General features: G+C 41.3%; 2 protein-coding genes across 2 annotated transcripts; both read right to left on the reverse strand.

Moving 5' to 3' along the window:
- Nucleotides 1-2,135: 2,135 nt before the first annotated feature.
- Nucleotides 2,136-12,218, reverse strand: ywhae1 (tyrosine 3-monooxygenase/tryptophan 5-monooxygenase activation protein, epsilon polypeptide 1). Its single transcript, XM_082503853.1, has 6 exons — nt 11,975-12,218; nt 10,409-10,608; nt 9,062-9,168; nt 8,685-8,891; nt 8,146-8,282; nt 2,136-3,329 (listed from the first exon to the last, which is right to left on the reverse strand). Exons 1-6 carry the CDS (start codon nt 12,036-12,038, stop codon nt 3,277-3,279), a joined length of 768 nt encoding a protein of 255 aa, XP_082359979.1. The 5' UTR covers nt 12,039-12,218; the 3' UTR covers nt 2,136-3,276.
- Nucleotides 12,219-13,122: 904 nt separating this feature from the next.
- crk (v-crk avian sarcoma virus CT10 oncogene homolog) lies at nt 13,123-23,706 on the reverse strand. Its single transcript, XM_082503359.1, has 3 exons — nt 23,138-23,706; nt 21,849-22,438; nt 13,123-16,061 (listed from the first exon to the last, which is right to left on the reverse strand). Exons 1-3 carry the CDS (start codon nt 23,355-23,357, stop codon nt 15,924-15,926), a joined length of 948 nt encoding a protein of 315 aa, XP_082359485.1. The 5' UTR covers nt 23,358-23,706; the 3' UTR covers nt 13,123-15,923.
- Nucleotides 23,707-25,547: the final 1,841 nt, after the last annotated feature.

Consider the following 25,547-nt stretch of genomic DNA (forward strand, 5'->3'; position numbering starts at 1 on the left):
TTAAAGGGTTTTTTTCAGGGAATAATCATACTGATGATGCAGAAGTCTCATATGATCACAAAAACTGATGTGTTCAATATAATACACTTGGTGTTACAGGGTTAATATTACTTTATTCACAAACCCAAGGGTTACACATATTTCAGATAGACTAAGATAACCCAAGTAAATACAAAAGTTCTTAAACAATTTCACTTATTAACAAAAGAAAGCTATCAAAACATACCTGCCCTGTGTGAAAAAACAAGTTAATACCTGCTTGTTTGCAAGAACTGTCAAGAATCAAGCGTTTGTGATAACTGACAATGTGTCACGAGTTGCTTAGAGGATCCACTCGCAGGACTCCTGGGTAGCGTTCAAACAGAGATAGTTTATTACAGATCTTCACCAAGTGTATGTACAGACAGTGCGAGGTTAGTGCTATATACAAGACGTGAGGGGCAGGGGTCCAGGGCTCCAGGGAAAACGGGGAAATCACACACGCGCTCAGAACAGCCTCTCTCCACTCCGCTAGCGACCTGCCACTCCTTCCACACTCCACACGGGGAAACACGGGGACGGGTCCGGGGAATCTAGGAACAAAGGAACACGTTAAGTCTCTGAGACAGAGGCACGGCAAACTTGAGCTAGGTGTGTACTGACAAGAGCCTTCACAACAATCCAGCGTTGAACAGCTGATCTCCTCCTTCTAATATACCAGCTGGTCTGATGAGGCCCAGGTGTGCACGATCTGGGAAGGCGTGGACCGAGGGCGTGAACCCGCCATGAGTGAACCAGGCAAAACAGGGGAGAGGGAGAGAGAGAGGAAAAAAAGAGAAGAGAAGGAGGGCTAGGAGTGAAGAGATGCTGATCAGCGCCTTGCCGATCCTGCAGGTCGTGACACAATGAGTCTTTCACATCACTGTGGAGGAATTTTGGCCTACTCTTCTTTGATTTAATTCAGCCACACTGAACGGCCTGTTTAAGTTCATGTTGAAGCAATTCGATTTGAGCCCTGTTAATAGGAAAATTGTGCTTAGTAGTCAGTATAATCTTTTAATGATATAAGTTTGCATATGGTAGAATGCTGCATGTAATTATTTGTGTGTAGAAGTATATAGTTGGTGGCATATTGAAAGAATGTCTCATCCTAGGAGGTCTGTAACATTCTAGGGTGTTCACCCCCACATCCTAGGAGCATGAGAGATGGTATGGTAAAATGCTTTTTATTTCACAAAAAGCTGTTACTTTTATGCCAGATGTAACAGGACACAAACCTTCCCAAAAAAGTTCAGCTCTTGTCTCATTCTTTCAGAAGATTTGGGAGTACCCACTACTCCATATGGTCCTTCAGCTGGACTCCAAGTAGTCCTGAAAAAAGCTAGTGGGAAGGACTACTTGTCCATAGTGACTACGTGTGCAGTGCAAATAATCCCAGCCTTATTTTAAGAATGAACATCACAGGAAGCAATTTGCTCATCACACACGACCCTTAATGCTGAAGGTCAGTTGCACTCAGACATTCCAGGCTAGTTTCCTAGCTAACCCTGTAATGCACTTACCACCCCGTCATGTTTTGATGTCATCAGCAGTCGTTTCAAACATTACCCAATTTGACAAAAACTTTGCATCATCACCCAAAAGTTGATGCATGTAATTGACATGTTACGGTGTCTGGTTGCACCATTGAAGCAAACTGTGGCTGCTTCACTTCCTGCATCCTTGCAGTTATATAATCATATTTCACCTGGTAATCATGAAGAAATTACTCATAATACTCAACAATCACGCTTCTTGTAGGATCTCAGTATGAGCAAGTTCAGTGATAATGGCAAAGCAATTATATTCTGTAGCACAACTTGTGATGCTACAAATCTTAACCAATCATTACACAACTAATAGTAAATGAATTTTGTGCTGTCCACGGCTGGTTCAGAGTGTAGGACCCACCCATGAAGGATGGGGTCAGATTGATTTTGTTTTTTTGTGGTCATAGATTATTCATCTACACAGCTCTCCAAGTCTGTTGTCCAGTAACAGTAAGGAATCCCAGCTTCTTTCCCATTATTTTTCATTCAGGGTCTTGACAGACTTGACCATATCCTAACATAAAGTCCCTAAAGGTGAAGTCTTGGCAACAAAATAAACACCACATGTCATCTTATAATGTTTAATTTAGATTGTTTAATGTTAATTCCATGCTGTGTTTCAGTAAGAACAATACAGATTCCCTGTCTGTGGCTCCAGTCAGATATCCAGTAGTACAAATCAGCTCCAAGTTACACATAATGAAGCAACACAAAAAGAAACTGCAAAAGAAAAAACACCCTCTGAATGGCAGAGGAGCATCGATAAAAAGCAGGGGGAAGCAGCAGAAAAGAAAAATAGAATATTAATTCTTTTTAACTCATGCAAGTACTAATCTTCTTTATTTAAGGATGGGGCCAAATTAAGTCTACTCTTTTACACAAGTTAGAGAGCTCCTAAGTTTGTTTTTCTTTTTTCAAACCACCAGCAAGAGATAAACCTTCAGAGAGCCAGAATGTGTGCACAGTTACAGTATTTCAGCACAAAGTACAGTCCAAAGACAACTACATGAACATGACAACAGAATCACTATGGTGTAAAAGTTAAGCACTTCTTTGCCCCACGTGGATATCGCGAATATTGCCAACTTCCTCTCAACTACTAAGTTAACAAAAAGGGCACTTGTACTCGTCCAAACTGCCCCTAAAAACGGTCAAATGATCTGCATGACATTTCATTAAAAACAGATAAAATAGCTCCCACAACTAATAGTCAACATTGTCAGTAATAAAAGTTAATTTCTGTAATTACATTAAGAAAAAAAATTCTCAATACATCCAGCAACTGATAAAAATATTGAGGAAAAAGAAGAAGCAAAAAACAACAAAAAAATACAATAATGAAACCAAAAGATAACATTTTCAGAACTGCTTGTACCAGGACAAAATAAAAGAAACAATCCAGGGACCGCTTTCTTTATCTTTGCCTTTCTAACATTGTATTTCCTGCCTCAATTAAGTGGTATTTACTTGAACGATGTCAGGGCTAATATAAAAAATAAAAAAAAAGAAGAGAAAAATTAACTTGTCAACTCCGTGGCCCTGTTGGGTCTTGGAGCTACAGAGGTGGAAGAAAAGGAAAAAGGACGACAAAGAGGAAAGTAACTTGTAGATGGATGGGTGGGGCGGTTGAGGAGGAGGAAGATGAAGGTGGAGGGAGTGCAGGGGGTGGGGTGAGGGTCTCAAGTTGTTGGCTGTTGGTGGCATAGTCTCACTGGGCCTCGTCCTCAGCGTCTTGCAGTGCCTCTTTGTTCTGTTCTTCACCTGGTGGAGAGAGATTTACTGTTAGCTCCTCTTAAAAAACCTCACAAGATATCATCCTTCGGTAGTGCACAAGTGGCAGGCATGTCTGACGTGACAGGTGAAACTGAACACAAACCAAAACCTTGAGGAACTGAGGAGATTATGGTGCTAGCTATTTCGCTTAAGAGTTTGCAGCTTCTCTCTGAGTATTTGGCTTCCTGTCACTGCAATAACAGAAATGGTGACACTGCCCCCTTTGGACACCTTTATGTGTTCGGCGTAAGTTACCATAGTACCGAAGCGATGTAAAGAGAGTCACCTTCATGACACTGAATCACTAACCTGTTAATGTAACTTTTTCACCCTCCAAATATATGATGATAATGGCAAAGATATTCTGAATAGTCTTTCCTACAACAGACTGATATATGAACCAGGCTGGATGAGAATTATTAGAGGACTACAGACAAGACACTCAGATGAACAGAAGGTCTGCATTTTACGGCAGCATCCAAGTAGTAGTGGTACCAATAATTTCTAATAAATGCATGCACAGTGGTATTATGATTACCAGTGCATGGAACAGTGGGTTCGAATCAAGCCGACTGCAATTACTTGGTTGGTTTAATCTGCATATGCAAAACACTCATATCTTCAAATCCCTCATTTCAGCTAAATCTGACCCGTTTATCAGCCAAAGTGTTTTTAGAACTAATAGGTTGCATGCACCCTGTGAATACAATGAAAAACAAAGTGCAGTTAGCCTACCACTGCTACTGCTACAGAAACCGATTTTACCAAAGTGCCTGAAACAAGTTGAACTCCACTGAAATCTGCTTGGAGGACTTTGAGGCAGATTTTTCTTAGAGACAGATGATTTCACAAGGACTAAAGACTGACAAAAAACAAAAACTGGTAAATAAAGAGATAAATATCGAGAATGCAGAACAGTGTATTAGGGCAGGGCAACGTGGCCAGAAATATTTATCACGATATATATTTGAAAATTTGCGATAACGATATAACTGATGATATAATTGACGCCAGACAAAATGCTTTACAACTCCACAACTTTATTAATGCAACCCCCCCCCCCCCCCCCCCCAAAAAAAAACCCTCGTCAATGTATTTTCACTTAAACGAGCAGCTGTTTTTTTATGTGCATTAAAACTATAAAAAAAAAAATTTAACAGTGCAAATGCAAATTCTTTGCTGACAGTTTAACCAGTGGAAATTGGCCAACATATCCTGAGCATAACCATGTATAATATCCACAAAACTTAAAAAGAGGTTATGCACACACAATACGGTAATATTATGTTGAAGCACAGTACGTATCACTCCGCGAGGCTGCTGACTACGGTAGCCGTAATGCTCCGACAATCCATCAAGCGGTGCGGCTTCGTAGCTTACGAAGTCATACTAAAACATTTTTTGACAGATTTCTGCGCACCGTGTACCACATAAAATCGGTTCGGGGTCAGTAAACACAACCAGAATTCATACATAAGGCGCACCGGATTATAAGGGGCACTGTCGATTTTTCAGAAAATCAAAGGATTGATTTTAAGTGTGCCGTATTTTCCAAAAAAAACAGAACAAAACACAGTAACAGCGACGGCCCGCTAGCATGCTCTACCAAAAATTGTGCTTTGTTGTGTATCTGACGGAAGAAAGCCAAACGAGTTCCACATCACTGAAGTTGGAGCATTTTTACAAACCAATTCTGGTTCATCCGTTTCATTCAACGATCCGCTTTTGCCCTTCTCATTCTCTGTCGCCGCCATGTGCGTATGAAAACAAACGCACTGCGCATGCGCGTTTTACCCATATTCTATCGCGATATTTCATTTTCTTATCATTGCCTAACATTATACCGGTATTACCATGAACAGTATGATATGGCCCAGCCCTACAGTGCATGTAGAACTGTTTCCAGATTAGATTTCCCCCACAAACACTGTGCTCACAGCCAAAGCTGTGTGCCTGACACGACCATATTAGGGATATCCTCTCTCACTGACATCATACAGTGTTGAGTAGAAAAAAAAAAAAAAGTGTTTAGATGTGATTACATGCACTGACACTGAGCTGATTCTTTAAATCTTTAGCCATCCACCACTGAAAATATGAAAATATAAAATAAAGAAAAGCATAATGGGTCCACTTTAGGTTCCATCAATATTTATTACTGTACTGTTATGTATGTGACTTGTTTATAAAGGGGGAAAAGAAACAAAACCCCAAACACTTGAATTTTGCAACTAGCAGAAATCTGTAAAGAAAACCTGCACGCTGGATGCTAATTTTCTACGGTTTCAGGTGTTGGGTGAAATGGTGCATTCATTTCCATAGTTTGGAAACAGAGCTCAAAGTGTGTGTTTGTGTGCTGGTGGTGGGGGGCAAGTTTTACATAAAACTCAACACCTTCAGTGTTAGCTTAGCTTAGGTTAACAAGCACCTCTAGAAGGCAATGGTTTTGGCAAACACTGCCATTTCCATTAAACTAATAATGACCCTGTTCTTCACCAAATACTGCAGCACTACTTTAAACGTGAACGTGAACATACCACTTGAATGGACCTGAATGTCTTTAAATGACTGGCTGGCTATACTGGTCCACGGTGTGAAAGCATGCAAATAACATGATGTAAAGCACTCTGCTTGTGCACAGGTACAACGGGGAACTACTCATCACACTATACAAACTACCTTTAGTCAAGTGAGCCAGTTACATGAGACTGTGATGGGAAGACCAAAGATTAGAGCATGTCACCAAAAGTTAATACAAGATCCAAGTGAATGGGTGAGTGAGTGGGCTGAATTATTAAACCATGAGTGAGCTAGTGCAGAGAGGTAAAAACAAGCCACACACAACACACACAGAGCAAATGTGTGGGTGAGCAACACTTACAAAGTACAGTTAACATGGGAAATGTACAGGTTTGTTTCCTTTAGGACTCTACAGCAGAGGGAATGAGAAAAAGACAAGAGAGGTGATGAGTCACTGAAATAATAATAATAATAAAAAAAGGTCTTGGTGGATGCTCTGCAGCGTAGCTGATGCATACTGCTGGAATGAAAGGAATAGAAAAAAATGAATCAAAAAGGGCTGAATGATTTCTTTTTTGTAAATTTCTTACACCAAAAGTTGTTGCTAGTAACAGCTGAACAGCTACAAGAAGATCAGCTATGACAGATTTACTCTGCTGTACTTTATTAATCATTGTGGGACTTGGCGAACCAAGACAAATGCTGGCTGTATCAGCTTCATGTGTCATCTGTATGCAGATGACTGCGCTCTTTATGCCTTACAAGACAGCACATCCCTCTGTATCATTTCTGAGGTTTTGGTTAGAGACCAAAACAAGCTAGTGTTGTGCCATTACCACAGGTGTTGGTTTCAGGTAACTAGCCACACCTCACTAGTTAGGCAGTAGCTTGCCAAATAGACAGCTTTAGACAGCTGTTGGAATCTCAACCTCCATGTTTGAGCTTATTAACACAGTGTTTTAACTTAGTGAGGCCATCTAGGTATATTAACAGCCACCCAAGTTGTGGTGACTCACTTTGTCTGCTATTTTTTTCCCTTTTAAAGCTAAAGAGAACAACACTGTCTACAACTGATAGTCTTCTCACACTTGCCATTTGGGCCAGCTGACCAGGTAGCTTGAACCCTCAATATCAATCAGCTGCATCTCCAGCATATCTGTCAGATCTATCTCAGCTGCACTGTCATGGACTGCAGTCAACCACTGCTGCAATCTGGAGCTGGAGAACGAGTCCGTGTGGCTCCACATATTACATGTGTGAGCTAAACATGTGCAATTTTACAAAACTGGGTTCAGGCACACTACTATATCTGTAGTGATGAAGTGTTCTCTGTGTGGAATTTACTTCACACAAATTCATTCAAATTTTGATTAGACTGTTGAAAACAGTTTTTCTTAAATCATTCAGCACGAGAATCTAATTCTGACACAGGAGCACAGGTTAGATGGGATGCCTCCAGTTCAGCGTCATGTCAACACAGCAATTCCCCCCCCCCAAAAAACAAAAACTCTCTGTACCTCGACAGGCACACTGTGAGCACCTGACACAGTCCTGACGGCTGCTGTTGACTTGTTTTATTTTAAAATTGAAATTTGTGTCAAATTATTAACAAAAGGTGCATTACCACTGAAAAAACCCTCAGACCTATGTACGTGTTGACTGGAGGAACAACTCTCAGGGTGGGAATTTCATTGCTGACTGCTGGAAACTGACCAAGTGAGTTATTGTTTTCTGCAGCATAGTTACACATCCTGCATTTGGGATTGTCGGGCTATGCTGCTAAAGCACAAGGCTTGGTGTGCTAGAGGAATACGTGGTCTTAGAAAAATTCCTAGATATTCGTTCTTGGGAAATCCGAGTTCCCAGAACTTTCCATCGAAAAGCAGATTAGAGAAGACCTCTAACTTTTTTTTTCTAGCTGTCTAGTGTTTAAATTCTGCACAAACAGTCCTTGAGCAGGAATACCACTCAGCTTTTCAAGTAAACAAAAACAAAACGTAGCAACATGTCTGATTAGTTGTAACTGAATTGAACTGTTAGGCAGTTGATTTTCTATCAAGCCTTTTTCTATTATTTTTCGCAAGCTGTCAGTGAGACAAAAAAGCCATCAAGATGCTCACAGTATAAAGACACATTATAAGAACAAATGTAAGAAAGTGTTAAGGTGAAGATGAGTGGGTTAGTGTCAGCACCTTGTCCTGGAAAAAGAGCTGCATTGAGACACAGGTAGAAATACCATCATAGAAAAACACCTGATGAAATAAACACACTACAGGACTGTTACCTTCTCCCTGCATATCTGAAGTCCATAGTGTCAGGTTGTCACGTAACAACTGCATGATAAGTGTGGAGTCCTTGTAGCTTTCTTCACTCAGTGTGTCCAGTTCTGCGATGGCGTCATCGAACGCAGCCTTTGCCAACCTGAGCAAACAAACGTGTGCTGAAATCACATCATGCTTCAGACAGAAAAATCATGTTTTTACTGATTATTTTTAAGCTGCGTTATGATTCCAGCTGTACGAAATCATGTATCACTGTGTGCCTGGAACTCAGTATTGGGTAAATGTGAACATAAAGTCAAAGACAATCAAGAATGGCTTATAATATACAGCATTACTGCAAAGTCTAAGTCTAATCCTCAACCTATGGACATGAGGAGGGCGAAGGTCAACCTCAAACAGGAGTTGAGTCAGGGTTCGTCATACAGTCCACTCAGCAGTGAGGGACAGTCTTGCTGTTATGTAATATACAGACAAAAAACAAAAAAACAAACAGCTGCCCTGAGTTACAGTGACAGTGCTGCTGCAGTGATGGAGCAGTGACCTGCAAGCGCGGTCAGGTGAGTTGAGAATCTCATAGTAGAAGACGGAGAAGTTGAGGGCGAGCCCGAGGCGGATGGGGTGTGTGGGTGGCAGCTCTGACATGGCTAGGTCAGTAGCAGCTTTGTAGGCCACCAGACTGTTCTCTGCTGCCTCCTTTCTGTCGTTGCCAGTGGCAAACTCTGCCAGGTACCTGTGGTAGTCACCCTTCCTGCAAGTGGAAGGAAACAAAGAAACATTTTACATGTTATTTCCTGTGAAGTGTTCCTGACAACGGTTTCCTGTGTCGATAAATACCCCAGCCCAAAAAGATAGCTGTACTTGATGACCAACCAGAGGAAGTTACTGTATTTGTCTGATAATTAACATCAAGGCTCTTACATTTTGTTGTAGAAGACCTTCGACTCTCCTATCTTAGCAGATGGCAGTAGGTGCCTTTCAAGTGCTTCCAGAATTTCATTACAGATGTTCTTCAGCTCCTTCTCCACCTGTTGATAAAAACACACTGATTCAGTGATCCTCTTCCTCTGACACAATCTCCAAGTATCAATTTGGATTCCTGCTCCTGTGTAATTTCAGAATCCAGTATGAGAAATTCTGCCCGTTTCTGCAAAGGTTCACGTTCAAGATCCATCAAGATCAAAAAAGGATCCAATAACTTGGGACAACAAACACATATCTGTGGTCTCTTTAGGACCTTTATCACTCCCTTTAAACTCCCTGCTAACAACATTTGTAATATCTTTAATATTTGACATTTATTAATCCAATCAGGATGTTGCTCAACGCTTATCAGAAGCTCAAGAGTGTTTCCCCACACGAGCAGGCCACCCAAGTACACTCAAGCCTTTTTGACTTTTCTTTTATCCCTTTGAAAAACGCGACACCATCAGCAGCCATTTTTCTTGCACAGACAGCCTCCGTACTCCTATTCTGTTGCTGCTGACCAAACAGACTCAGTGTCCATCAATACTACTCAACCGCTTTTCCACTGAGTCTCTTATCCCACCAAATAACTGGCTCCAACTCCACCCTCTGGGACTGCAGCTTGGAAATGGAGTCTACACTTATCTCCTATTTATTTGTAACACAGTAATTAGTTTGTAAAATATTTGCAGAGAACCTTATAACTGGTATTATTTAATAATTCCCACATGTGCATGCACATAGCAGCCCATTCTTCACCACAAACAGAGACTAATCTGTGGGAAACACTGCCATATTTGTAAACCGATTCCCTTCAACCTTTATTTAAACTCCAACCTAACAACCTCTTTAATGGACCACTTAGAGTAGCTTTAATATTTGATATTTACTAAACAATCAGGATGTTGCTCAAAGCTTATCGAATGGCGTGCCAGTGATAAGAAATGTGTCTGCCAGGGACTTAGAGAGCTACTAACAAAATCAAGGTGTACTCTCCCTGAATCCAATTATGTCATTGACTGCAGTCCAAGTGCCTCTCCCATCTCTGACACTCTCTGGCCTCTCCCATTATAACAGCAGCTCTTATTTCCCTTCATAAAAAAGGCAAGAGTGGAGGACTTGCCAACTATGACTCAGATGCAGTCTGTCCAGTAGCTGCTCAGAGTGTGCATCGCTAATGTGTGTTTGTGATCTCGCACTAACACAGCCGATCTTTATAATGAGAACACATTCTGGATGCTGAGACATTACAGAACAATCTAAAACAGAAATCTAAGCTTGAGCCTTTCTTGAGTGCTTTACCTTTTGCCTGTATTCCCGGATCATCTTCAGTTTCTCTTCTCCGCCCTTGTTCTCTTCCCTCTGTTCGATACTGCTGATTATCCTCCAGGAGGCTCTCCGAGCTCCGATCACATTCTTGTAGGCCACTGATAGTAGGTTCCTCTCCTCCACTGTGAGCTCCACGTCCATGTCTGCCACCTTCTTCATAGACTCCACCATCTCTGTTAAAAGAAATGCCCAGGATTTGCCAACAGTTTTATTTTTGTCATGTCTCTTGAGAGTATGCCTCATTGGCAACATTGTCAACCTAAGTGGCACAATCTGACGTGCCTCACAAATTCATGGGTTTCGGGCTGATAATCATAATAAATGAAACAGTCGGACGCCTGGCAAACCGTGCCCAGAGATGACATGCAAGAAAGGGCATTGATGTGAGGTGACAGACAGTGTTAAAGAGTAAATGCTGAGGCAGTTTCTTCCATCTCTGGCACCAATCCAACAAACACACACACACAGAGACACAAACTGGTTACTTGCTTAAGCGATAAGCAATGCACTTCTCAGTTTAAGCTGTGTGCCATCATTTACCACTGGGGAAGGGTTTAACCCTTTGAAAGTAGGTTAAACGGATAGTACGGATGGAAAAGTGGCTGATGTAATTTAGCAAACATCTGACTCCCCGCCCCTCCTCGCCTCACCTTAAAATATGAAACCTTCAAAGAAAAAAGAAAAAAAAAAGGAAGAAAAAAGAAACCTTTACCTGACATGTTAAAATTTCATTAAGCTGAAGAGTGATCGAATAGATTTGCATTAGCCAGTAAACCATTTAGCCAGTAAACCATAAATCTCTCTGGTTCAAATCCCGTGAATGAGTCATGGTACATTCACTTAACGTTACTGAGCAACGTGTGACCGGGTGGCAAAGGCAGTCGTCTAAAAACAGCCTGTACACGGCCTGTAATGGTATGACAGTGTTATAGGAGTGCACCGGGGAGAGGAAGAGGGGGTCGTTTCTGCCAATCGATCTGTCCAGCTTGCTTGCATGGGAACACCCCACGAAGTGAACATCTGACCTCCCACTCCCTGCTAATACACATTGGTTTCAAGGTGCTAATCCTCCTAGTATCTGCAACAGAATGGCGTAAAAGTTGCCAGGTCAATAAACGGAGTCAGTTATAAGCAACGAGTGCTACTTATGTGTAAAGTTACACAGCTAGCTGGTGCAGGGGAGGCAACTCCTGACAGCTCACGCTCCACTAATCCGCCATTTTGTTGTAGCCCCTTCGCTAATGCTAGCCAATGTCTGTGACATCCGCTCACTTTCCTCAGAACAAACAGGTTTCGTGCTCACGAACTGTTTTAATGTCGCAGTACTGTCACCGGACAAAAAGCCATACGTCTTGGCCAATAAACAGTTGGAAATCTGCGATGGTAGCTGCATTAGCCATGTAGCCTGCCGCGGCTAGCGTTGAGCTACACAGCAAAGCGGTGCTCGGTTAAGGTTAGCTAGCACAGTAAAAAAAAAAAGAAAGAAATCCCATCGGCGAACATGTCCCACTCCAAGCCGGCCCAGAGATGGTGCCTTACCGTCATATCGCTCTGCCTGCTCGGCGAGTTTCGCCTGATAAACTAGATCCTCTCGCTCTCCCATTGTGTATCAAGATACAGGTAGCGTAGCAAAAGGGCTAATCAAAGTGACAGATCGTTAGTGCAAAACACAGTGGTGATGTGCCAGCCCTGTCTGTAGCTCCTTCAAACCAACTGGGTCGATGAGTGCTGTTCCGCCCCACCGGCAGCGCTGGGATGGAGTAAAGATGGCGACCAGCTTCATCCGGGTACTGCGCATACGCACAAGACTCACTGACTCCGATGCTTCCTCCTCTATTGTTTTTTTTCTTTTTTTTTGAAGAGAAAAGCAAGAGTAATAACGATAAATGCAGGCGTTGAATCACATCTACGGTATAGTGTGTTAACACCACCAGTTTCTGTTCCTGGTCTATGATATGTATAGCGGTGCAATTCTGTATTTTTTGAACTACATAAATAATACAAAACGTAGCTTGTACTCCAAAATACAGGACAGCATCATTAGACTGTGGAGCTCAAAGTGTGCCACAGAAAATTCTCAACGTAACAGACAATGTTTCTCCTTTATTTTACCTCAACATTTTCACAGATATTAACACACTTTAACATTTCAAGTAAGGTTTGAGAAGGGATAATAATAGCCGTGCTCATTAGAGCAGACCAATCCCAAAATACCAACAGTATCGATACCAACACTGGTATTACTATCTGATCAATACTAGCGTGACAAGAGCAATATTCTGTTTGCGTTTTCTAAGTCTTCTAGAGGTATTGGTAATACTCGCTATGTATTTACTTGGTATTGGATCGATACTAAAATTTGCAGTATTGCACAGCACTACTGCTTACAAAGTAATGTTCCATTTTATTGTAAAATGTTTTTTAATTGTCAGTAGCAACAGTTGGTCTTGAACAGCAGTCATTACTGTCATTTTTTGTGCGAACTGAAATGTACATATTGATTAAAAGTCTGTGTTCTAGCTTTAAGTGTTTGCCATTCACACTAGTGTAAATAAAAAGTTGAAGGTATAGCTAGAAAAGCCAGCATTAAAATACAGGTTAGTCTCCTTCCACGTTTTTTGGAAGTGATGGTTGACTCAAGGTGTAGGTAGTTTACCAGCATATACAAATCTAACACACAAAACGAGTCATTTGTCATGGGTTTGACTTTATTTACTAGTATATTAACACATTACATGCTACAGAAAATAAAAAGGTAATTTGTCTTGAAAGAATATAGTGTTATAATAAAATGGCACATTTTGATATTAACACAATTACCACTGCTGTTTTGCCACCCCTTCCTTTGCATGAAAGGAAATGAATGACTTCATGCAGGGCTACTAAAAAAATACTTCTTGGTGGTTTCATTGGCAACACAATTTATAAAGGTAATGATTTATGTAGCTAAGCACCTGCCATAGGCAGTATGAGTGACACAGAAGTCAGATTTGATCAAAATTACAGATAAAAATGAACCTTATCAGAAAGCTGGCAGCAAAGATGAATGCAATTTCATCAACCGGATTATCTTTTAATAATATCTTTAAATAGGAAATATTACAGTATTGAAGCTGGATATGGCCAACACAAAAAGGAAATCTGAAAGCGAGACTGAAGATATTGGGCAGAACTATGAGGACAGAGAAGCAACGAGTAATGTCAATCTAAAGAGCACAAATATCAATGCAGAATGGATCAGATAAAATCAAATGTCATCTCCTTTAATCTCAAACACTGGAGGATTTCACCTTCAGCATGGAGCCCCCTTCTGAATGCTGTCACAGTGCCACCTAAGGGCTGCTCAAGGAGGTGGCCAGAAACACTGTACCATTATTTCTGAGAGGAACCCTTCACATGGAAGAGAAATCAAGTTCTCACAGATCAAATTCAAAGTTGAGCAGGTTAACTCTGGTAAAGATTTAAGCCGCACACCCAGCCTGCTTCAATCCAAGCCAGTCTGCATTTTGATAAATGATGGGGATGATTGTCAGGTGTCAACAAGTAAAACCGATTCAATTTTACAAAGAGAGGGGGGGAAAAGGCAATCTAGACCACTACTTAGAATGTGGGAAATAAAGAAAACAGAGAGAGGAATAAAGCAGTAAAGCAGATTTGGCTTGTGCATTGTAACTTAAAGGGCTTTAAATTAAAGACTGACAAAAAGGATTAACTGAGGAAGCACAAATGAAACAAAGGCCCATAAGCCTGAGGATTAAAAGAGCACACTGGTGGAAGATGGCAACAACATAGTTAAAAGGTTAAAAACAAAAAACGGCCAGGGATCAAATATTTCCACCACTTTCTCTTTTCTTGGACACACTTGACAAGATCTGAACACAGAGTCAGTTCTGTTACAGTAAATCCTGTGAGCTGAATGGAGAGCACTAACATGTAAAGACAGTACTAACTAGTATAGTGGACAGCCTACATTCACTCTGTTCAATCATGTACATCACACGCAGAATGAGAACACCATGGCCCTTGTGAGGGGCTTGGGTGGGGGGCAGACGTGCCTCCCCCATAAGTCAGTTCGTTCATTTTGCACCCTTCACTCCCTCCCAACATGCAGCAGTAAAAAGTGTTTCGCCCCTTGGTACTAAACCAGCTATGAAGAGAACTACAAAATAACAAAAACAAACAAACAAACAAAAATAAATCAATATTTATCATGTAATGATAATCACATAGTACGTCATTTCATAACAGTATGTTCTTATTTTTTCTTACAAAAAAAAAAGACTACTTGGTGGTACTTGGTCATAGGTGATTGCTGGATAGGTATTTGAAGTGAGAGAATGTAGTGTTGCCTTTATCGCCTCCACCTCCTTGACAGTTTCGCAGCTTCTCTGCTTGGCTGCTGGGGCTAGAACTATGGCTATAGCTACATGAAGTTGCTCCGAGCTGCTGGTCTTCACTCAGTTCTCCGTTTGACACCAGGCAGGAGGGTAAAGTGAGTGTTGGACTGGGTCTTCTCCTCGAGAACAGCAAGCCTCCAAAACCGAGCTCAATCATTTCCCATGGAGATCAGTTAAATCTCTTTTCTAAAATGTTGCTGCTGTATTTGATCACACTGGAGTTGTGGGTAACACAGAATAGTGCTGCATTCATGTCCAATATGAAGGAAAATGTAGAAGAAAAGAAAATAATGGAGCCATGTTTGACTGTGCTGCTCTGATCAGGCTTAGCATCAAGATCAGAAAATGGAAGAGGCTATGTCCAAAGGTTAGCACGTGCAGTCTTCTTTGTTTAATTCTAAACTTCAAAGAAACCTGATCAGTGTGTAGCTGTTTTCCTTCTCCTTCATGCTAACTGCAACCGGCTGATTTAGCTAAGCTAACTATCTCCACCTTCATATTCACCGTGTGGAAATGAGAGGGTTGCCTACTGTCCTCTAAGACTAAGCACATACAAAACCGGGATTGCTGCTGGATTCCCATCTGACATCAATGCAGCACAAGTGACCCCACAGTGTTCCACGATGACAGATGAAGAAACAACAGCAGTTATCTACAGGCTCTGACACAGAAAGAGGAAGTGGTTGAACTCTGCGCCGAGGAGTCTCCCGAGGAGTGAGTGTTGATAATGTGTCTACGATGGAGGGAAGGTTCTAAAGGGTGTCGCCTAATCCACAGATGGGCGAGTCACTTTGTATCTGTTCCACTGTAGATGACTGAATTCGGTCTGTCAGTAAGTGAGGGCAGGTGGGGGATGCGCAGGGTAACTGTGTCTACGTAAGAGGCTAGAAATGGAGGGTATGTGCATTACAAGTCTAGTGAGGGCCAGTTTTGTTCTCAGTGATTCTCTGAAACTGTACTTGGTGCAGATAAAAGCTGGAGCTGTGAGGTGAAGTGGGGAGAGGACGTAGAATGAGGCAAAGGTAGGGAGGGGAGGAGGGGCGAGGAAGGGTCTACCACTAGTGTCCAGGTAGAGGCCCGGTGGTCCGCTCTCAGCTGAGCTCGTCCTCGGCATTGTGCTGGTCCAGCAGTTTGACATGCGTGAAGGGAAAGTGGCCGCGCTTGCCTTTGCATTCCCCCTCCCATTGGCCGTTCACGTTGATTTTGGTCACCTTCACCATGTCCCCCACCTGCACAGGAAGAGAGGAGAACCTATGAGACACAAGCTCAATCCAACTGTCCTCTCAAAAACCACCATGTCACATGCAGTTGCATTCATCATTAGAGTTTCTTAGCAGTAACAGTAATGATGAACAACCAGACTGACTCAGATGCTTGGAAAAACATTTGAAGCAAGCAAGAGATGCGAGTGATCTGTAGGCGAGGGCTTGCTCCTGGGTGAAGTAATGCATGATTACAGGTGACCTGCACAGGGAGGGGAGTGTCCTGTGTCACTGAACCTGCGCAAACAAAGAGCAGCAGACAGTTCCAAAGTTCAAGTCTGTGAAGGCGATGACTTAACGGCATAAGATCTATCTGATAACATTTACCAGACAGGTGCAGCTGTGTCAAAGAATTTGCACGACAGGTTTTTATATCCCGGATGTGAAGCCTCTGAGAGGTATTGCGCTCTGTGCACCCAATACTGCTGCTTCAAATAGGTAATGCAGTTTAGCCAGTTTTATTTATCGAGGTAGCTGAAAAGTCTCTACAATTAATTGTCACGAGTTATTATTTTTTTGTATCAGAAGTAAGGGGATTGAACACCTGGCATTGTTTTTGATCATTATTTGTTCCACAAAATGTGAGAAGAGGGTTTAAAAAAAAAAAAAAAAAAACAAGAAAGAAAAAAACTCAGGTTGCTGGTTTTGTCCCACCAGCAGTATGCAGAGCCTGTTGGAGGATATGAGTAATAAAGGAAGAGGAACTCCTGGAGACAGTTTTCATACGGTATCATTACCAGGTCTCAGACAAATAGTGCATCAATAGACTACACACAACTCTTCATAAGCAAACACTGGCAATAGTGGATATAATAGCTATCATCACTACTGCAAAACAGACAATTAGTACAGTTCTTGACATTTAAAAGTGTGCTTATGCCTACAGTGAGCAACTACCGCACCACAACTACTTGAACTGGTTTGTAACAACATGCATTCATGTTAAATTCTGGTCTACAACATTTGAGTAATACTGATATCTTTAATTTTTTTTTAGTTAAGGCATCTGGGTTGTGGAATTAAGTACCACAAAGCATCAGTGGGTGCAGTACTTTTTAGCATTTTAAGTATGGTTTACAAATGTGGTTAAAAGATTCTCATTCTTGTTGCCATAAAGTTGTGTGAGAGTGATACTTGTGGTTAGAAATGTCTTGCAGTGATGAAATGCTTGTTATCTTTGCTTTTGGCATTGTGCTCTAGCTGTAAAACCATTAAGGGCGTTTCACTGTGTGAATCCATGTGCTAGCTTTGAGTTACCACAAGTTATTGCTATCATTTAGCAATACTGGTGCATCATGAAAAGCCTGCACCCAGGAACTACAGATGGAAAGTTTCTTTTAGCTATATCTAGTGCATGTATTGCAAATAAATAAATGAATCAAATTTTTACTTGGATGATCATTAAGCTGTTTGGGGACTGTGTAGCACAGCGGTCCCCAACCCCTGGGCCTCGGACCGGTCCGTGAGTCGTTTAGTACCGGGTCGCGAGAGTTGAGGCTCAGGTGTGAAATGTATGGTTTTCAGGGTTTTTATCGGTTTTCAGCGTTATTTTGTTATCGTTTTTATTGGTAACTCGGTTTTCCTGGGTCTTTTCACGTGTGTTATGAATAAATCTTCTTTTTTTCGGTACCGGTACTAGTTTTATTTTGTTGTATTTATCCGCGACACCTTAAAGGCCGGTCCGTGGATTGTCGGGCATAAACCGGTCCTTGGCGCAAAAAAGGTGTAGCACACGGTTTACAGATTTTGATCTTTTAGATTTTTTTTAGATTTTCTCCCTTTTCAGTTAATTAAACTGATTACTTTTTACTTAATAATGTAACTAGGGCTGCTCAATTAATCGAATTTTAATCACGATTACGATCTGGGCTTTCAACGATTATTAAAAATGACTGAGCCGATTATTAGCCCCTCCCTCATTTATCCGCGACACCTTAAAGGCCGGTCCGTGAAAATATTGTCGGGCATAAACCGGTCCGTGGCACAAAAAAGGTTGGAGACCGCTGATTATAAGGGGCCCGAGGGAAGCTCGGAAAGCTAAGCAGAAGTTATTTGGAGAGGAGAGTGACTGCTGTTGGTTGAAAAGAGAGGTTAAAAAAAAAAAAAAAAAAAAAAAAAAAAAAACTTCAGTGGTGTTGCACACTATTTTATATTATTTTTTAAAGTCATTGTTAACCCTTTAAAGCCGGTCAGAGCAGCACGCTCCGTTTTGTGTAACTATTTTTAAATCCCTGTAGAACCGGAACCGTGTAAGGTAGCGCAATAAACCGGAGGAGTTGTACTTACATCTTATGCCATCAGCTTGTCCTCGGTCACGGTTTCCTTCCACATAAAGCTTTGCAAAAATTGCATAAAAAGCGCTTGCAGGAACAAAAACACAATATTCCAGAAACACGCTTTGCCGATCCGATCAGCTGTTCGTAACACTTCCCACAGTGAAACAGATGTCAGCGCGAACTACCGCATATCCGCCATTTCCTGGCCGAAACCGGAAGTGACGTCATTTTCGCGGAAAATGTAGTTTTTTACTCGTAGGCCTTAAAAGCCTATACTGGTCATGTTTGACTTTTCTGAATAGTTTCTGGGATGCTTAGAACTCGAATTGCACTGCTGGAAATAGTTTATTTTGATGCACATGCTGTTTTCTTTGCAAATTTGCATCACAGGATTGTTTTTTCGTTTTTCCTGCAGTATATAAAAATTGGTGTATCTCCAAAATAAAACTATGAAGACACTCAAAATAAATTTCCTGTTGTTGTAAACTATTTTTTGCAACTTTTTTGTATTTAAAGTTTTGAGGGATAAACCTCTTAAATTTCTCCAAGTAGAAATATATGTAAAAAACCAAAAACGATTTTCAATTTTTTTTTGTAGTTTATTGCACTTTTTTGCAATTAATGTAGTTACTATGGACTTAATGCATACATATTATTAAAATATGGGCTATAACAGTTGTAACTATAACTTGAAATGCTCCCACAAATGGCACTACAACATGTAAAAATATAATATAAGCTCTGGCGGACTTGGTTCTATAGTAGGTCTTAAAGGGTTAAATAAATATTGTCAAATAATCGAGATCTCAATTTCAGTGAAAATAATCGTGATTATCATTTTTGCCATAATCGAGCAGCCCTAAATGTAACTTTACTGAACTAATTTCTATTGTATGTTGTGCACCATATTTGCACTTGTTCACTAATCCTGTAGTATCCAGTGTGGGCGTGTATGACAAGTTCTAGGATGGCAGTTAATGTTAGCTAGAATATTCTGCATGTTATTTCATACTGAGCCGTTTTATCTTTACAGTTCAGTTACTTATGCTGCGTTTTATTTCCCTTAATGGTAGAGGCTGTGGCACTATGGGTGCAGTGGCTTAGTGGGTTTATGATCACCATCGTTTGCAGAATGATCCTCTTCACACTGACTTTTAAGTGGATTATCACGCTCTATATAAAAGCATTACAAAAGTAATGATTAATGATGCCATTTATTATCACTATTTCCAGTATGTAATAGGTAGGAAGATAGGTAAACGATTACCTAAGACAAAGGTTGGTTATGAAAACATTCATTAGTTGAAAATACTAGTGTTTACATAAAAAGGACTTTACTGAACACATTTAAATACCAATTCCATCCATTTAAACATATTAAAGCTTTAACTTGAGTTCTGTGTATTCAGTGTAGTCCCTGCAGTAAGGACTACAACTACAAGAGTTTCTTGATTTGTTTTTTATGTTAATGACGACGATGATGTACTGATGACGTAAAAGCAGGTGCAGGCAACGGCAGACTAGCTGAGCTGGTGAAGAATAGTTACTGCTTTCAACCACAATGGCCAACAAAGTACTTGCGGTTGTAGTAGGAGGGGAATGCTATGAGGTTTTAGTATTATAGTCAGTCTGCCTCCCTGCACACAACTCTAACCTTGTTACTAGGTCAACACACTTCAAACAGAAAAAGATCAAGGTATCCAACAACAGTAAGATACCTGAATGATCCTAAAACAGAGTAGTGCCAAAAGGAGGAGGTAAAAGGTATTTTTGGTATTTCTGGTAAAGATATTTTAAATCTTCATAATTTAAAAAAATATAACAGATTAAAAACAGCATGTTATAAATATTTTAAATCTAAGGCAAGATATTGACATTATTGTCTAAATTACACCTAAATAAAATAATCCACGTTCTGGTCTGAACAAATTGAATAGAAAGCACCAGTGCAAGTTTGTCACATCTGTAACTTATAAGACGTTTCAAAAATAAGAAAGAAACTTTGTATTAAGAAATTATATATAATTTACATAGAAAATTGGTGACATGTTCAATATTTATTTTACCTGCTGTATATAGTCAGACTCTTGTCTGCTGTCTTTGATGTGTTTAATAATAAAACTAATGCTTTCAATATCACTGTGACATTTCACAGTTCAACTGATATGAAAGTTTTATGCAAATGAGGGTTATTGTTTAAGAGAGGTGAAAATTCTTTAGGAACTGATTACAATGTAGTAAAATATTAAATATTAGTATGAAGACACGCTAATTTAAAGAATAATAGGAATAATTAGCAGCTGCAGCGCCGAACTCAGTCCACAGCTACTGGAATTACACATTTACCTTTATCTCCAACTATATGGACTTCGACCTTTATGATGACTCAAGCTTAAGTACATTTCTATAATAAACTCCAGCGACAATGACATCTCTGTGAAGCTGACATGTTTTGTGCCTCAGAATTGAGAAAACAAGTGAATAACCAGAGTCACATGAAGCAGGATTTAAATATTGCAAATTAACTGCTCAAGATAAACAGTGATCTTTACCATCAAGGAAATGTAAGCTAATAATTAACTGTCCAGCACTGCCATGATGAGCAACTGATGGCCAAACAGAGTGGCGAAAACGCATTGTCTCATATGGGCCTAACCCAGAAAGGTCCTCCACAGGTGGGAGTGGCAGAATCCAGTTCATACAAAGGATGTCTCTGTCATATGCGAAAATAAATTTCAAGTAAATTGAAGCTATTTTTCTGGCTGCTGAACAAGCCAGAGAAATAGCTCGTTCATCAGAATGAAAAGCAAAATGTGGGTAGAGGTGTCTTTAGCCATCCAACAGCAGAGGAGCAGAGACAGAGCACGCTCAGTTTAACCTCCTAGTCCCATTTGTGGCTCAGCTGGACTCCTGGCTTCACAGAGACCAGAGGAAATGGTCCTGTTCCCAAACACAAACTATTTCCTTCCCCAAATGACCTGCTCCGTGGGAGCCCCGCTCTCACTTCCGGACAGTTTAACAGCCCAGCCGCCGTGAGCAGCACTTAATGGCAGTCATACTTTGAGTCTCCTATTTAGGTTCAAATCTGGGGGAAAGCGCAAACACTCGTCAACTGACTAGAGCACAAGTCTACAAGGAAGAATCCAGGGTATTAATAACCACTGTGTAGAGACTTGCAGGTCAGTCTGTAATGGTGCTGGACTGATTTCAACAGAGAAATTAAAAGAGCAGATTAACTACATAACCTAAAAGAGAGCTGCTTAATCACTTTCTGACCTTGATTACTCTTCACCCAGCTCAACAAATAATGAGGAAGAACTGGCCAAAAGCACAATGGGGAAAGAGAGCCAAAGAATGTGAGTTCAGTCTCGATAAGCTAAAAGGGCTGGAGCTACATCCGTCTTCCTAACTATCTCCTAGCTTCCAGTGCATGTTATAAGGAGAAAAAAAATTAAAATACCCATACAGCCATATTTACCTCTAGAGCCAGGGCTGTCTTGTCATAGGCATTAGGCACCCTCTTCTGTATTGCCCTGGCATAGACAGGTCCGTTCTGGAGGTTTGGGAGGGGTGTGGGTTGGGCGTACTGGCTGGGGTCTCCCAGCAGTGGAGTGCCAGACGGTCCTGCAGAGCCGTCAGAGTTCCCCAGCATCCCCATCCCACCAGGTGCAGCACCGGACATGCTAGACCCCGCCACCGAATTGGGGGATGCCGGTCGGTACTTCTCCACGTACGGCACTGGGATCATCCCTGTGCGGCCTTCCGAGTTCTGGGCGTTCCACCACTGCTCCTCTGGTTTCTCAAGGACTCGGAGGATATCACCTTTCCTGAATGGGAGATCCTCGTCGTCATTGCCGGGGAAATCAAAAAGTGCCCGAACATACTCATCCTCCAGGCGTGGTGGGGGGCCTCCACCGGGGCCAGCACTCATGAAAGTGGGGTGCTTAGATTTGTTGATGGGTTCTATTAAGGTGGTGGTATCCAAGTAGTGGATTTTATAGAACTCTAGCAAAGCAGGTAGTGCATCAAATTCCTGGTCGCCAATACGGAACCTTGGATGGGCCAAACCTGGAGAAAAAGAGGGAGGGCAGGTAAAAGGTGAAGTTAGAAGCAGAAAAATTAAATCATAACTCACCCGAAACACTCCTTTCCTTATCTATTAGTGTTCACATCTGGGAAATCTAAAGGCAGCCTATTTATGTACACAAGTATGATGGTGATGATTTCCAACATGACCAGGAAGTCTTTCAGTTTCCTTATTTTACATTTTTCTCATACATGTCGTGTTTCTTCCAGTAAGTGTTCTGGAAAATGCATGAGGGAATACAACAAATATTGTGGGAGAAGACAACCAAGCAGACGCTTTTTTCAGATCAAAGCCTGCCAAAATCAGTCTATGAGAGACCCCCCCCCCCTTCTTTTTTAAGGTGATTTGCTTCCAGTTTGACAAGTTGGCTTATATAATGTTACACCGGGCCTGACTTGCAATGATACTGTGCGCTATTTAAGAACGCATACCGCCCACGCAGGAACCTATAGACACACAAACCATCAATTTGTGATTTCTTAAAATCAGTGTGTTGCATAACGCACAGAGAATTGTCCGTCTGAGCTAACGTCAAACTGAAACATGTTTCAGTGTCTGGCCTGCCAGGAAAATGTACTATTGCGCATCTTCTTTGGTGCAAGTCATGCAAGAATGGTCACATCAGCATCTCCTAATATCAAGCCTCCCCCCACCCCGTACCCCCAGCTCTGCTAGCTTACCTGGACCAGATTGTCGGTTGTTGCTGATGCTGTTAATTATATAATGCGAGACTTTGGAGTTCTCTGACACCGAAAGCACGTAGTCGCCGGGGCTGGTGATGGAGTCCCGAACCAGAAACACGCCATGCCTCTGCCCCTGCAACAGAGATACAGCCTCCTGCCTGCTCAACCGACCCCAGTACCAACTACCACGGTCCTCCGCGTCAAAATTTCCAGCCATGATAACCACTCCAAAGCCGAGGCTTCACCGGGCCTTCCCTGCTCTCCCTCCCGTTATCCACAGGCAGAGCGTTCAACTCATACAAAAACTTTAGCGCCTAGAGCACGTTTAGTAAACAGGCGACATCCGCAGCTGGCCGTTTGGGCATCAATTCTCCGACACTGAAGCTCAAGCACCTAATAAAAAGGGACTCTGGCTCGGTTTGTGCTCAGAAGTCAGCTCTGTACGTCCTATTATACGTTTTAACGCCACAAATCCTGCTACAATCCAGCCGCCGATGACAACTAACTTCAAAAACTGAAATGGCGGATACGCGAAAACAAAAAAAGACCCTTCTCACCGGATATGATGTATCACACTTACGGCGCACGCGCCGGCGTGACAGCATCAGCTTGTCGTCTCGTCCATCATCCTCTTCGAGCGACGTCTTTTGAAAAACAAGCACGAAATTACTTACAACATTTAGAGGAGCTTATCATACGATGCCATGTCGCTTATTCGTGCGTGTTTTCTTACAGAAATTAAACATTTTTAAAGTTATATTGTGGCGATGGTCACGAAAGCGCTTTTCCTGCTCGGGCTAACTTTGTCTTGTGTTTTATGGTGGTGGGTTGTGAAAGCCAAAGCTTATACCCCACTGCTGCACCGAGCGCAGAGCGTTATGCTAACCAACGCTTAAGTTCTTTCTCACACAGTAAAGTAAATAACTTCATATCTTTTCATCTTAACCAAGTGAACATAAAATAGATTAGATGCATTTTGTAATATTGGCCGCTAGGTGTCACTCAAAGACTTCAAAATCCTGTCAATATACCGGTTCTCACACCTAAATGTCAAGCTTCGGTACTCCAGTGAGAGTAGTTAAAGTAAATTCTACCTGCTAAGTTTTCTGTGGATAAGAGAGCTTCATTCTGCAACCAAATGTAACCACAGAAGAAAGCAGGTCATGTTCTATGTGTACCACCAACATAAACACTTGATCGCTGTAAATACTGAGGTAAAGCAAATCTGGAGTATTGCATCACGCAGAAAACAACGATAAAATAAAAGCTGATTACAGCCTTTGTCTGTGTATTCCATGTATATTCCCGTGTTTCTCCTCAAGAAACACAGGAATGTACAGAATATATGTTTTATACCTTATAATATAAAGCACCTTGAGGCAACTGTTTTTGTGATTTGGTGCTATATAAAACAGAAAACAAACAAACAAACCCTACAGTAATATAGAGAAAAAACCTAATAATCAAATGACCCCTTATGAGTAAGCAGCTGGTGACAGTGGAAAGGAAAAACTGCCTTTTAACAGGAAGAGGAGAGGGGACTGAAAAAAAATTACTCTGTTCTACTGTTTGTTTGCCACTATACCATTTACCATTTAATCTAAATGTATAATTATCTCCATGTCCACAGAGCCTCAACTCTACTGGGAATTACAAGACTCACATTTTGAAATGACTGACTTATTACCTTAGCAGAATACAGTGAGGATTTGGACTCCACGTGCATCACCCCTACAATAATGTAATGTAAAATTGGGGAGTGATAGGAAACATCCCCTAATGCCTAAAGGGGGGTGTTGGGGTGGTAGAGGAGCTGGAACAGAAGGCAGTTTCAAATGTGAGGTAGATGTCCTCACATTTAGTGGTGATGCAAAAAAAAGTTCAACTTGTTCTCAGCTGTCCACAAAACATAGTTCAAACAGCCTTTTGGGTTGGATGTTTGAGTCTTAACAGGCTGCAGATGGACAACAGATCCCACTTATGCCACCAGTATAATTCTGGCCTCTTAGGACATGGACACAGGACCTCTGATTGGTGGTGTCACTTAGTGTCTGACGCCTGGACACATGGGAAATTATCTCCACTATCAGCCAAAAAGATATGAAATACAAAATAGGCATTGTTTTTCAAAAGAATTGATTGGCAAAGCAAATGTCTCTTCAACTTTTATATAATGTTATAATTTAAAGCTACAGTACATTACTGTGCAAAAGCTCTTGAGCCACCTCTTCCCGTTTCTTTGTGTTTTGTGAAGAAAATGGGAAATGAGTACAAAGACTGATTGAAATGTGCAGACATAAATAAAAAAATACAGCATATAAGTCAAAATCAGTCTGTACAATTATAACAAGCTTGAAAGTCAATGTTTGGTATGATTCAACACAGTCTGAACTCTCTAAGGCCGATT

This window comes from Aulonocara stuartgranti (assembly GCF_965226115.1).
Source record: "Aulonocara stuartgranti genome assembly, chromosome: 14".
Lineage (NCBI taxonomy): Eukaryota > Metazoa > Chordata > Actinopteri > Cichliformes > Cichlidae > Aulonocara > Aulonocara stuartgranti.

Excerpts from the sequence above, each read along its gene's own strand:
- ywhae1 (XM_082503853.1), bottom strand. The coding sequence starts at position 12,038 with ATGGGAGAGCGAGAGGATCTAGTTTATCAGGCGAAACTCGCCGAGCAG. Across the intron at positions 9,169-10,408 it reads TCCGGGAATACAGGCAAAAG|GTGGAGAAGGAGCTGAAGAA; the intron begins GTAAAGCACTCA and ends TTTTATCAACAG. Across the intron at positions 8,283-8,684 it reads TCACCTGACCGCGCTTGCAG|GTTGGCAAAGGCTGCGTTCG; the intron begins GTCACTGCTCCA and ends TTGTTTGCTCAG.
- crk (XM_082503359.1), bottom strand. The coding sequence starts at position 23,357 with ATGGCTGGAAATTTTGACGCGGAGGACCGTGGTAGTTGGTACTGGGGT. Across the intron at positions 22,439-23,137 it reads CAACCGACAATCTGGTCCAG|GTTTGGCCCATCCAAGGTTC; the intron begins GTAAGCTAGCAG and ends CTTTTTCTCCAG. Across the intron at positions 16,062-21,848 it reads AGACAGCCCTGGCTCTAGAG|GTGGGGGACATGGTGAAGGT; the intron begins GTAAATATGGCT and ends CTTCCTGTGCAG.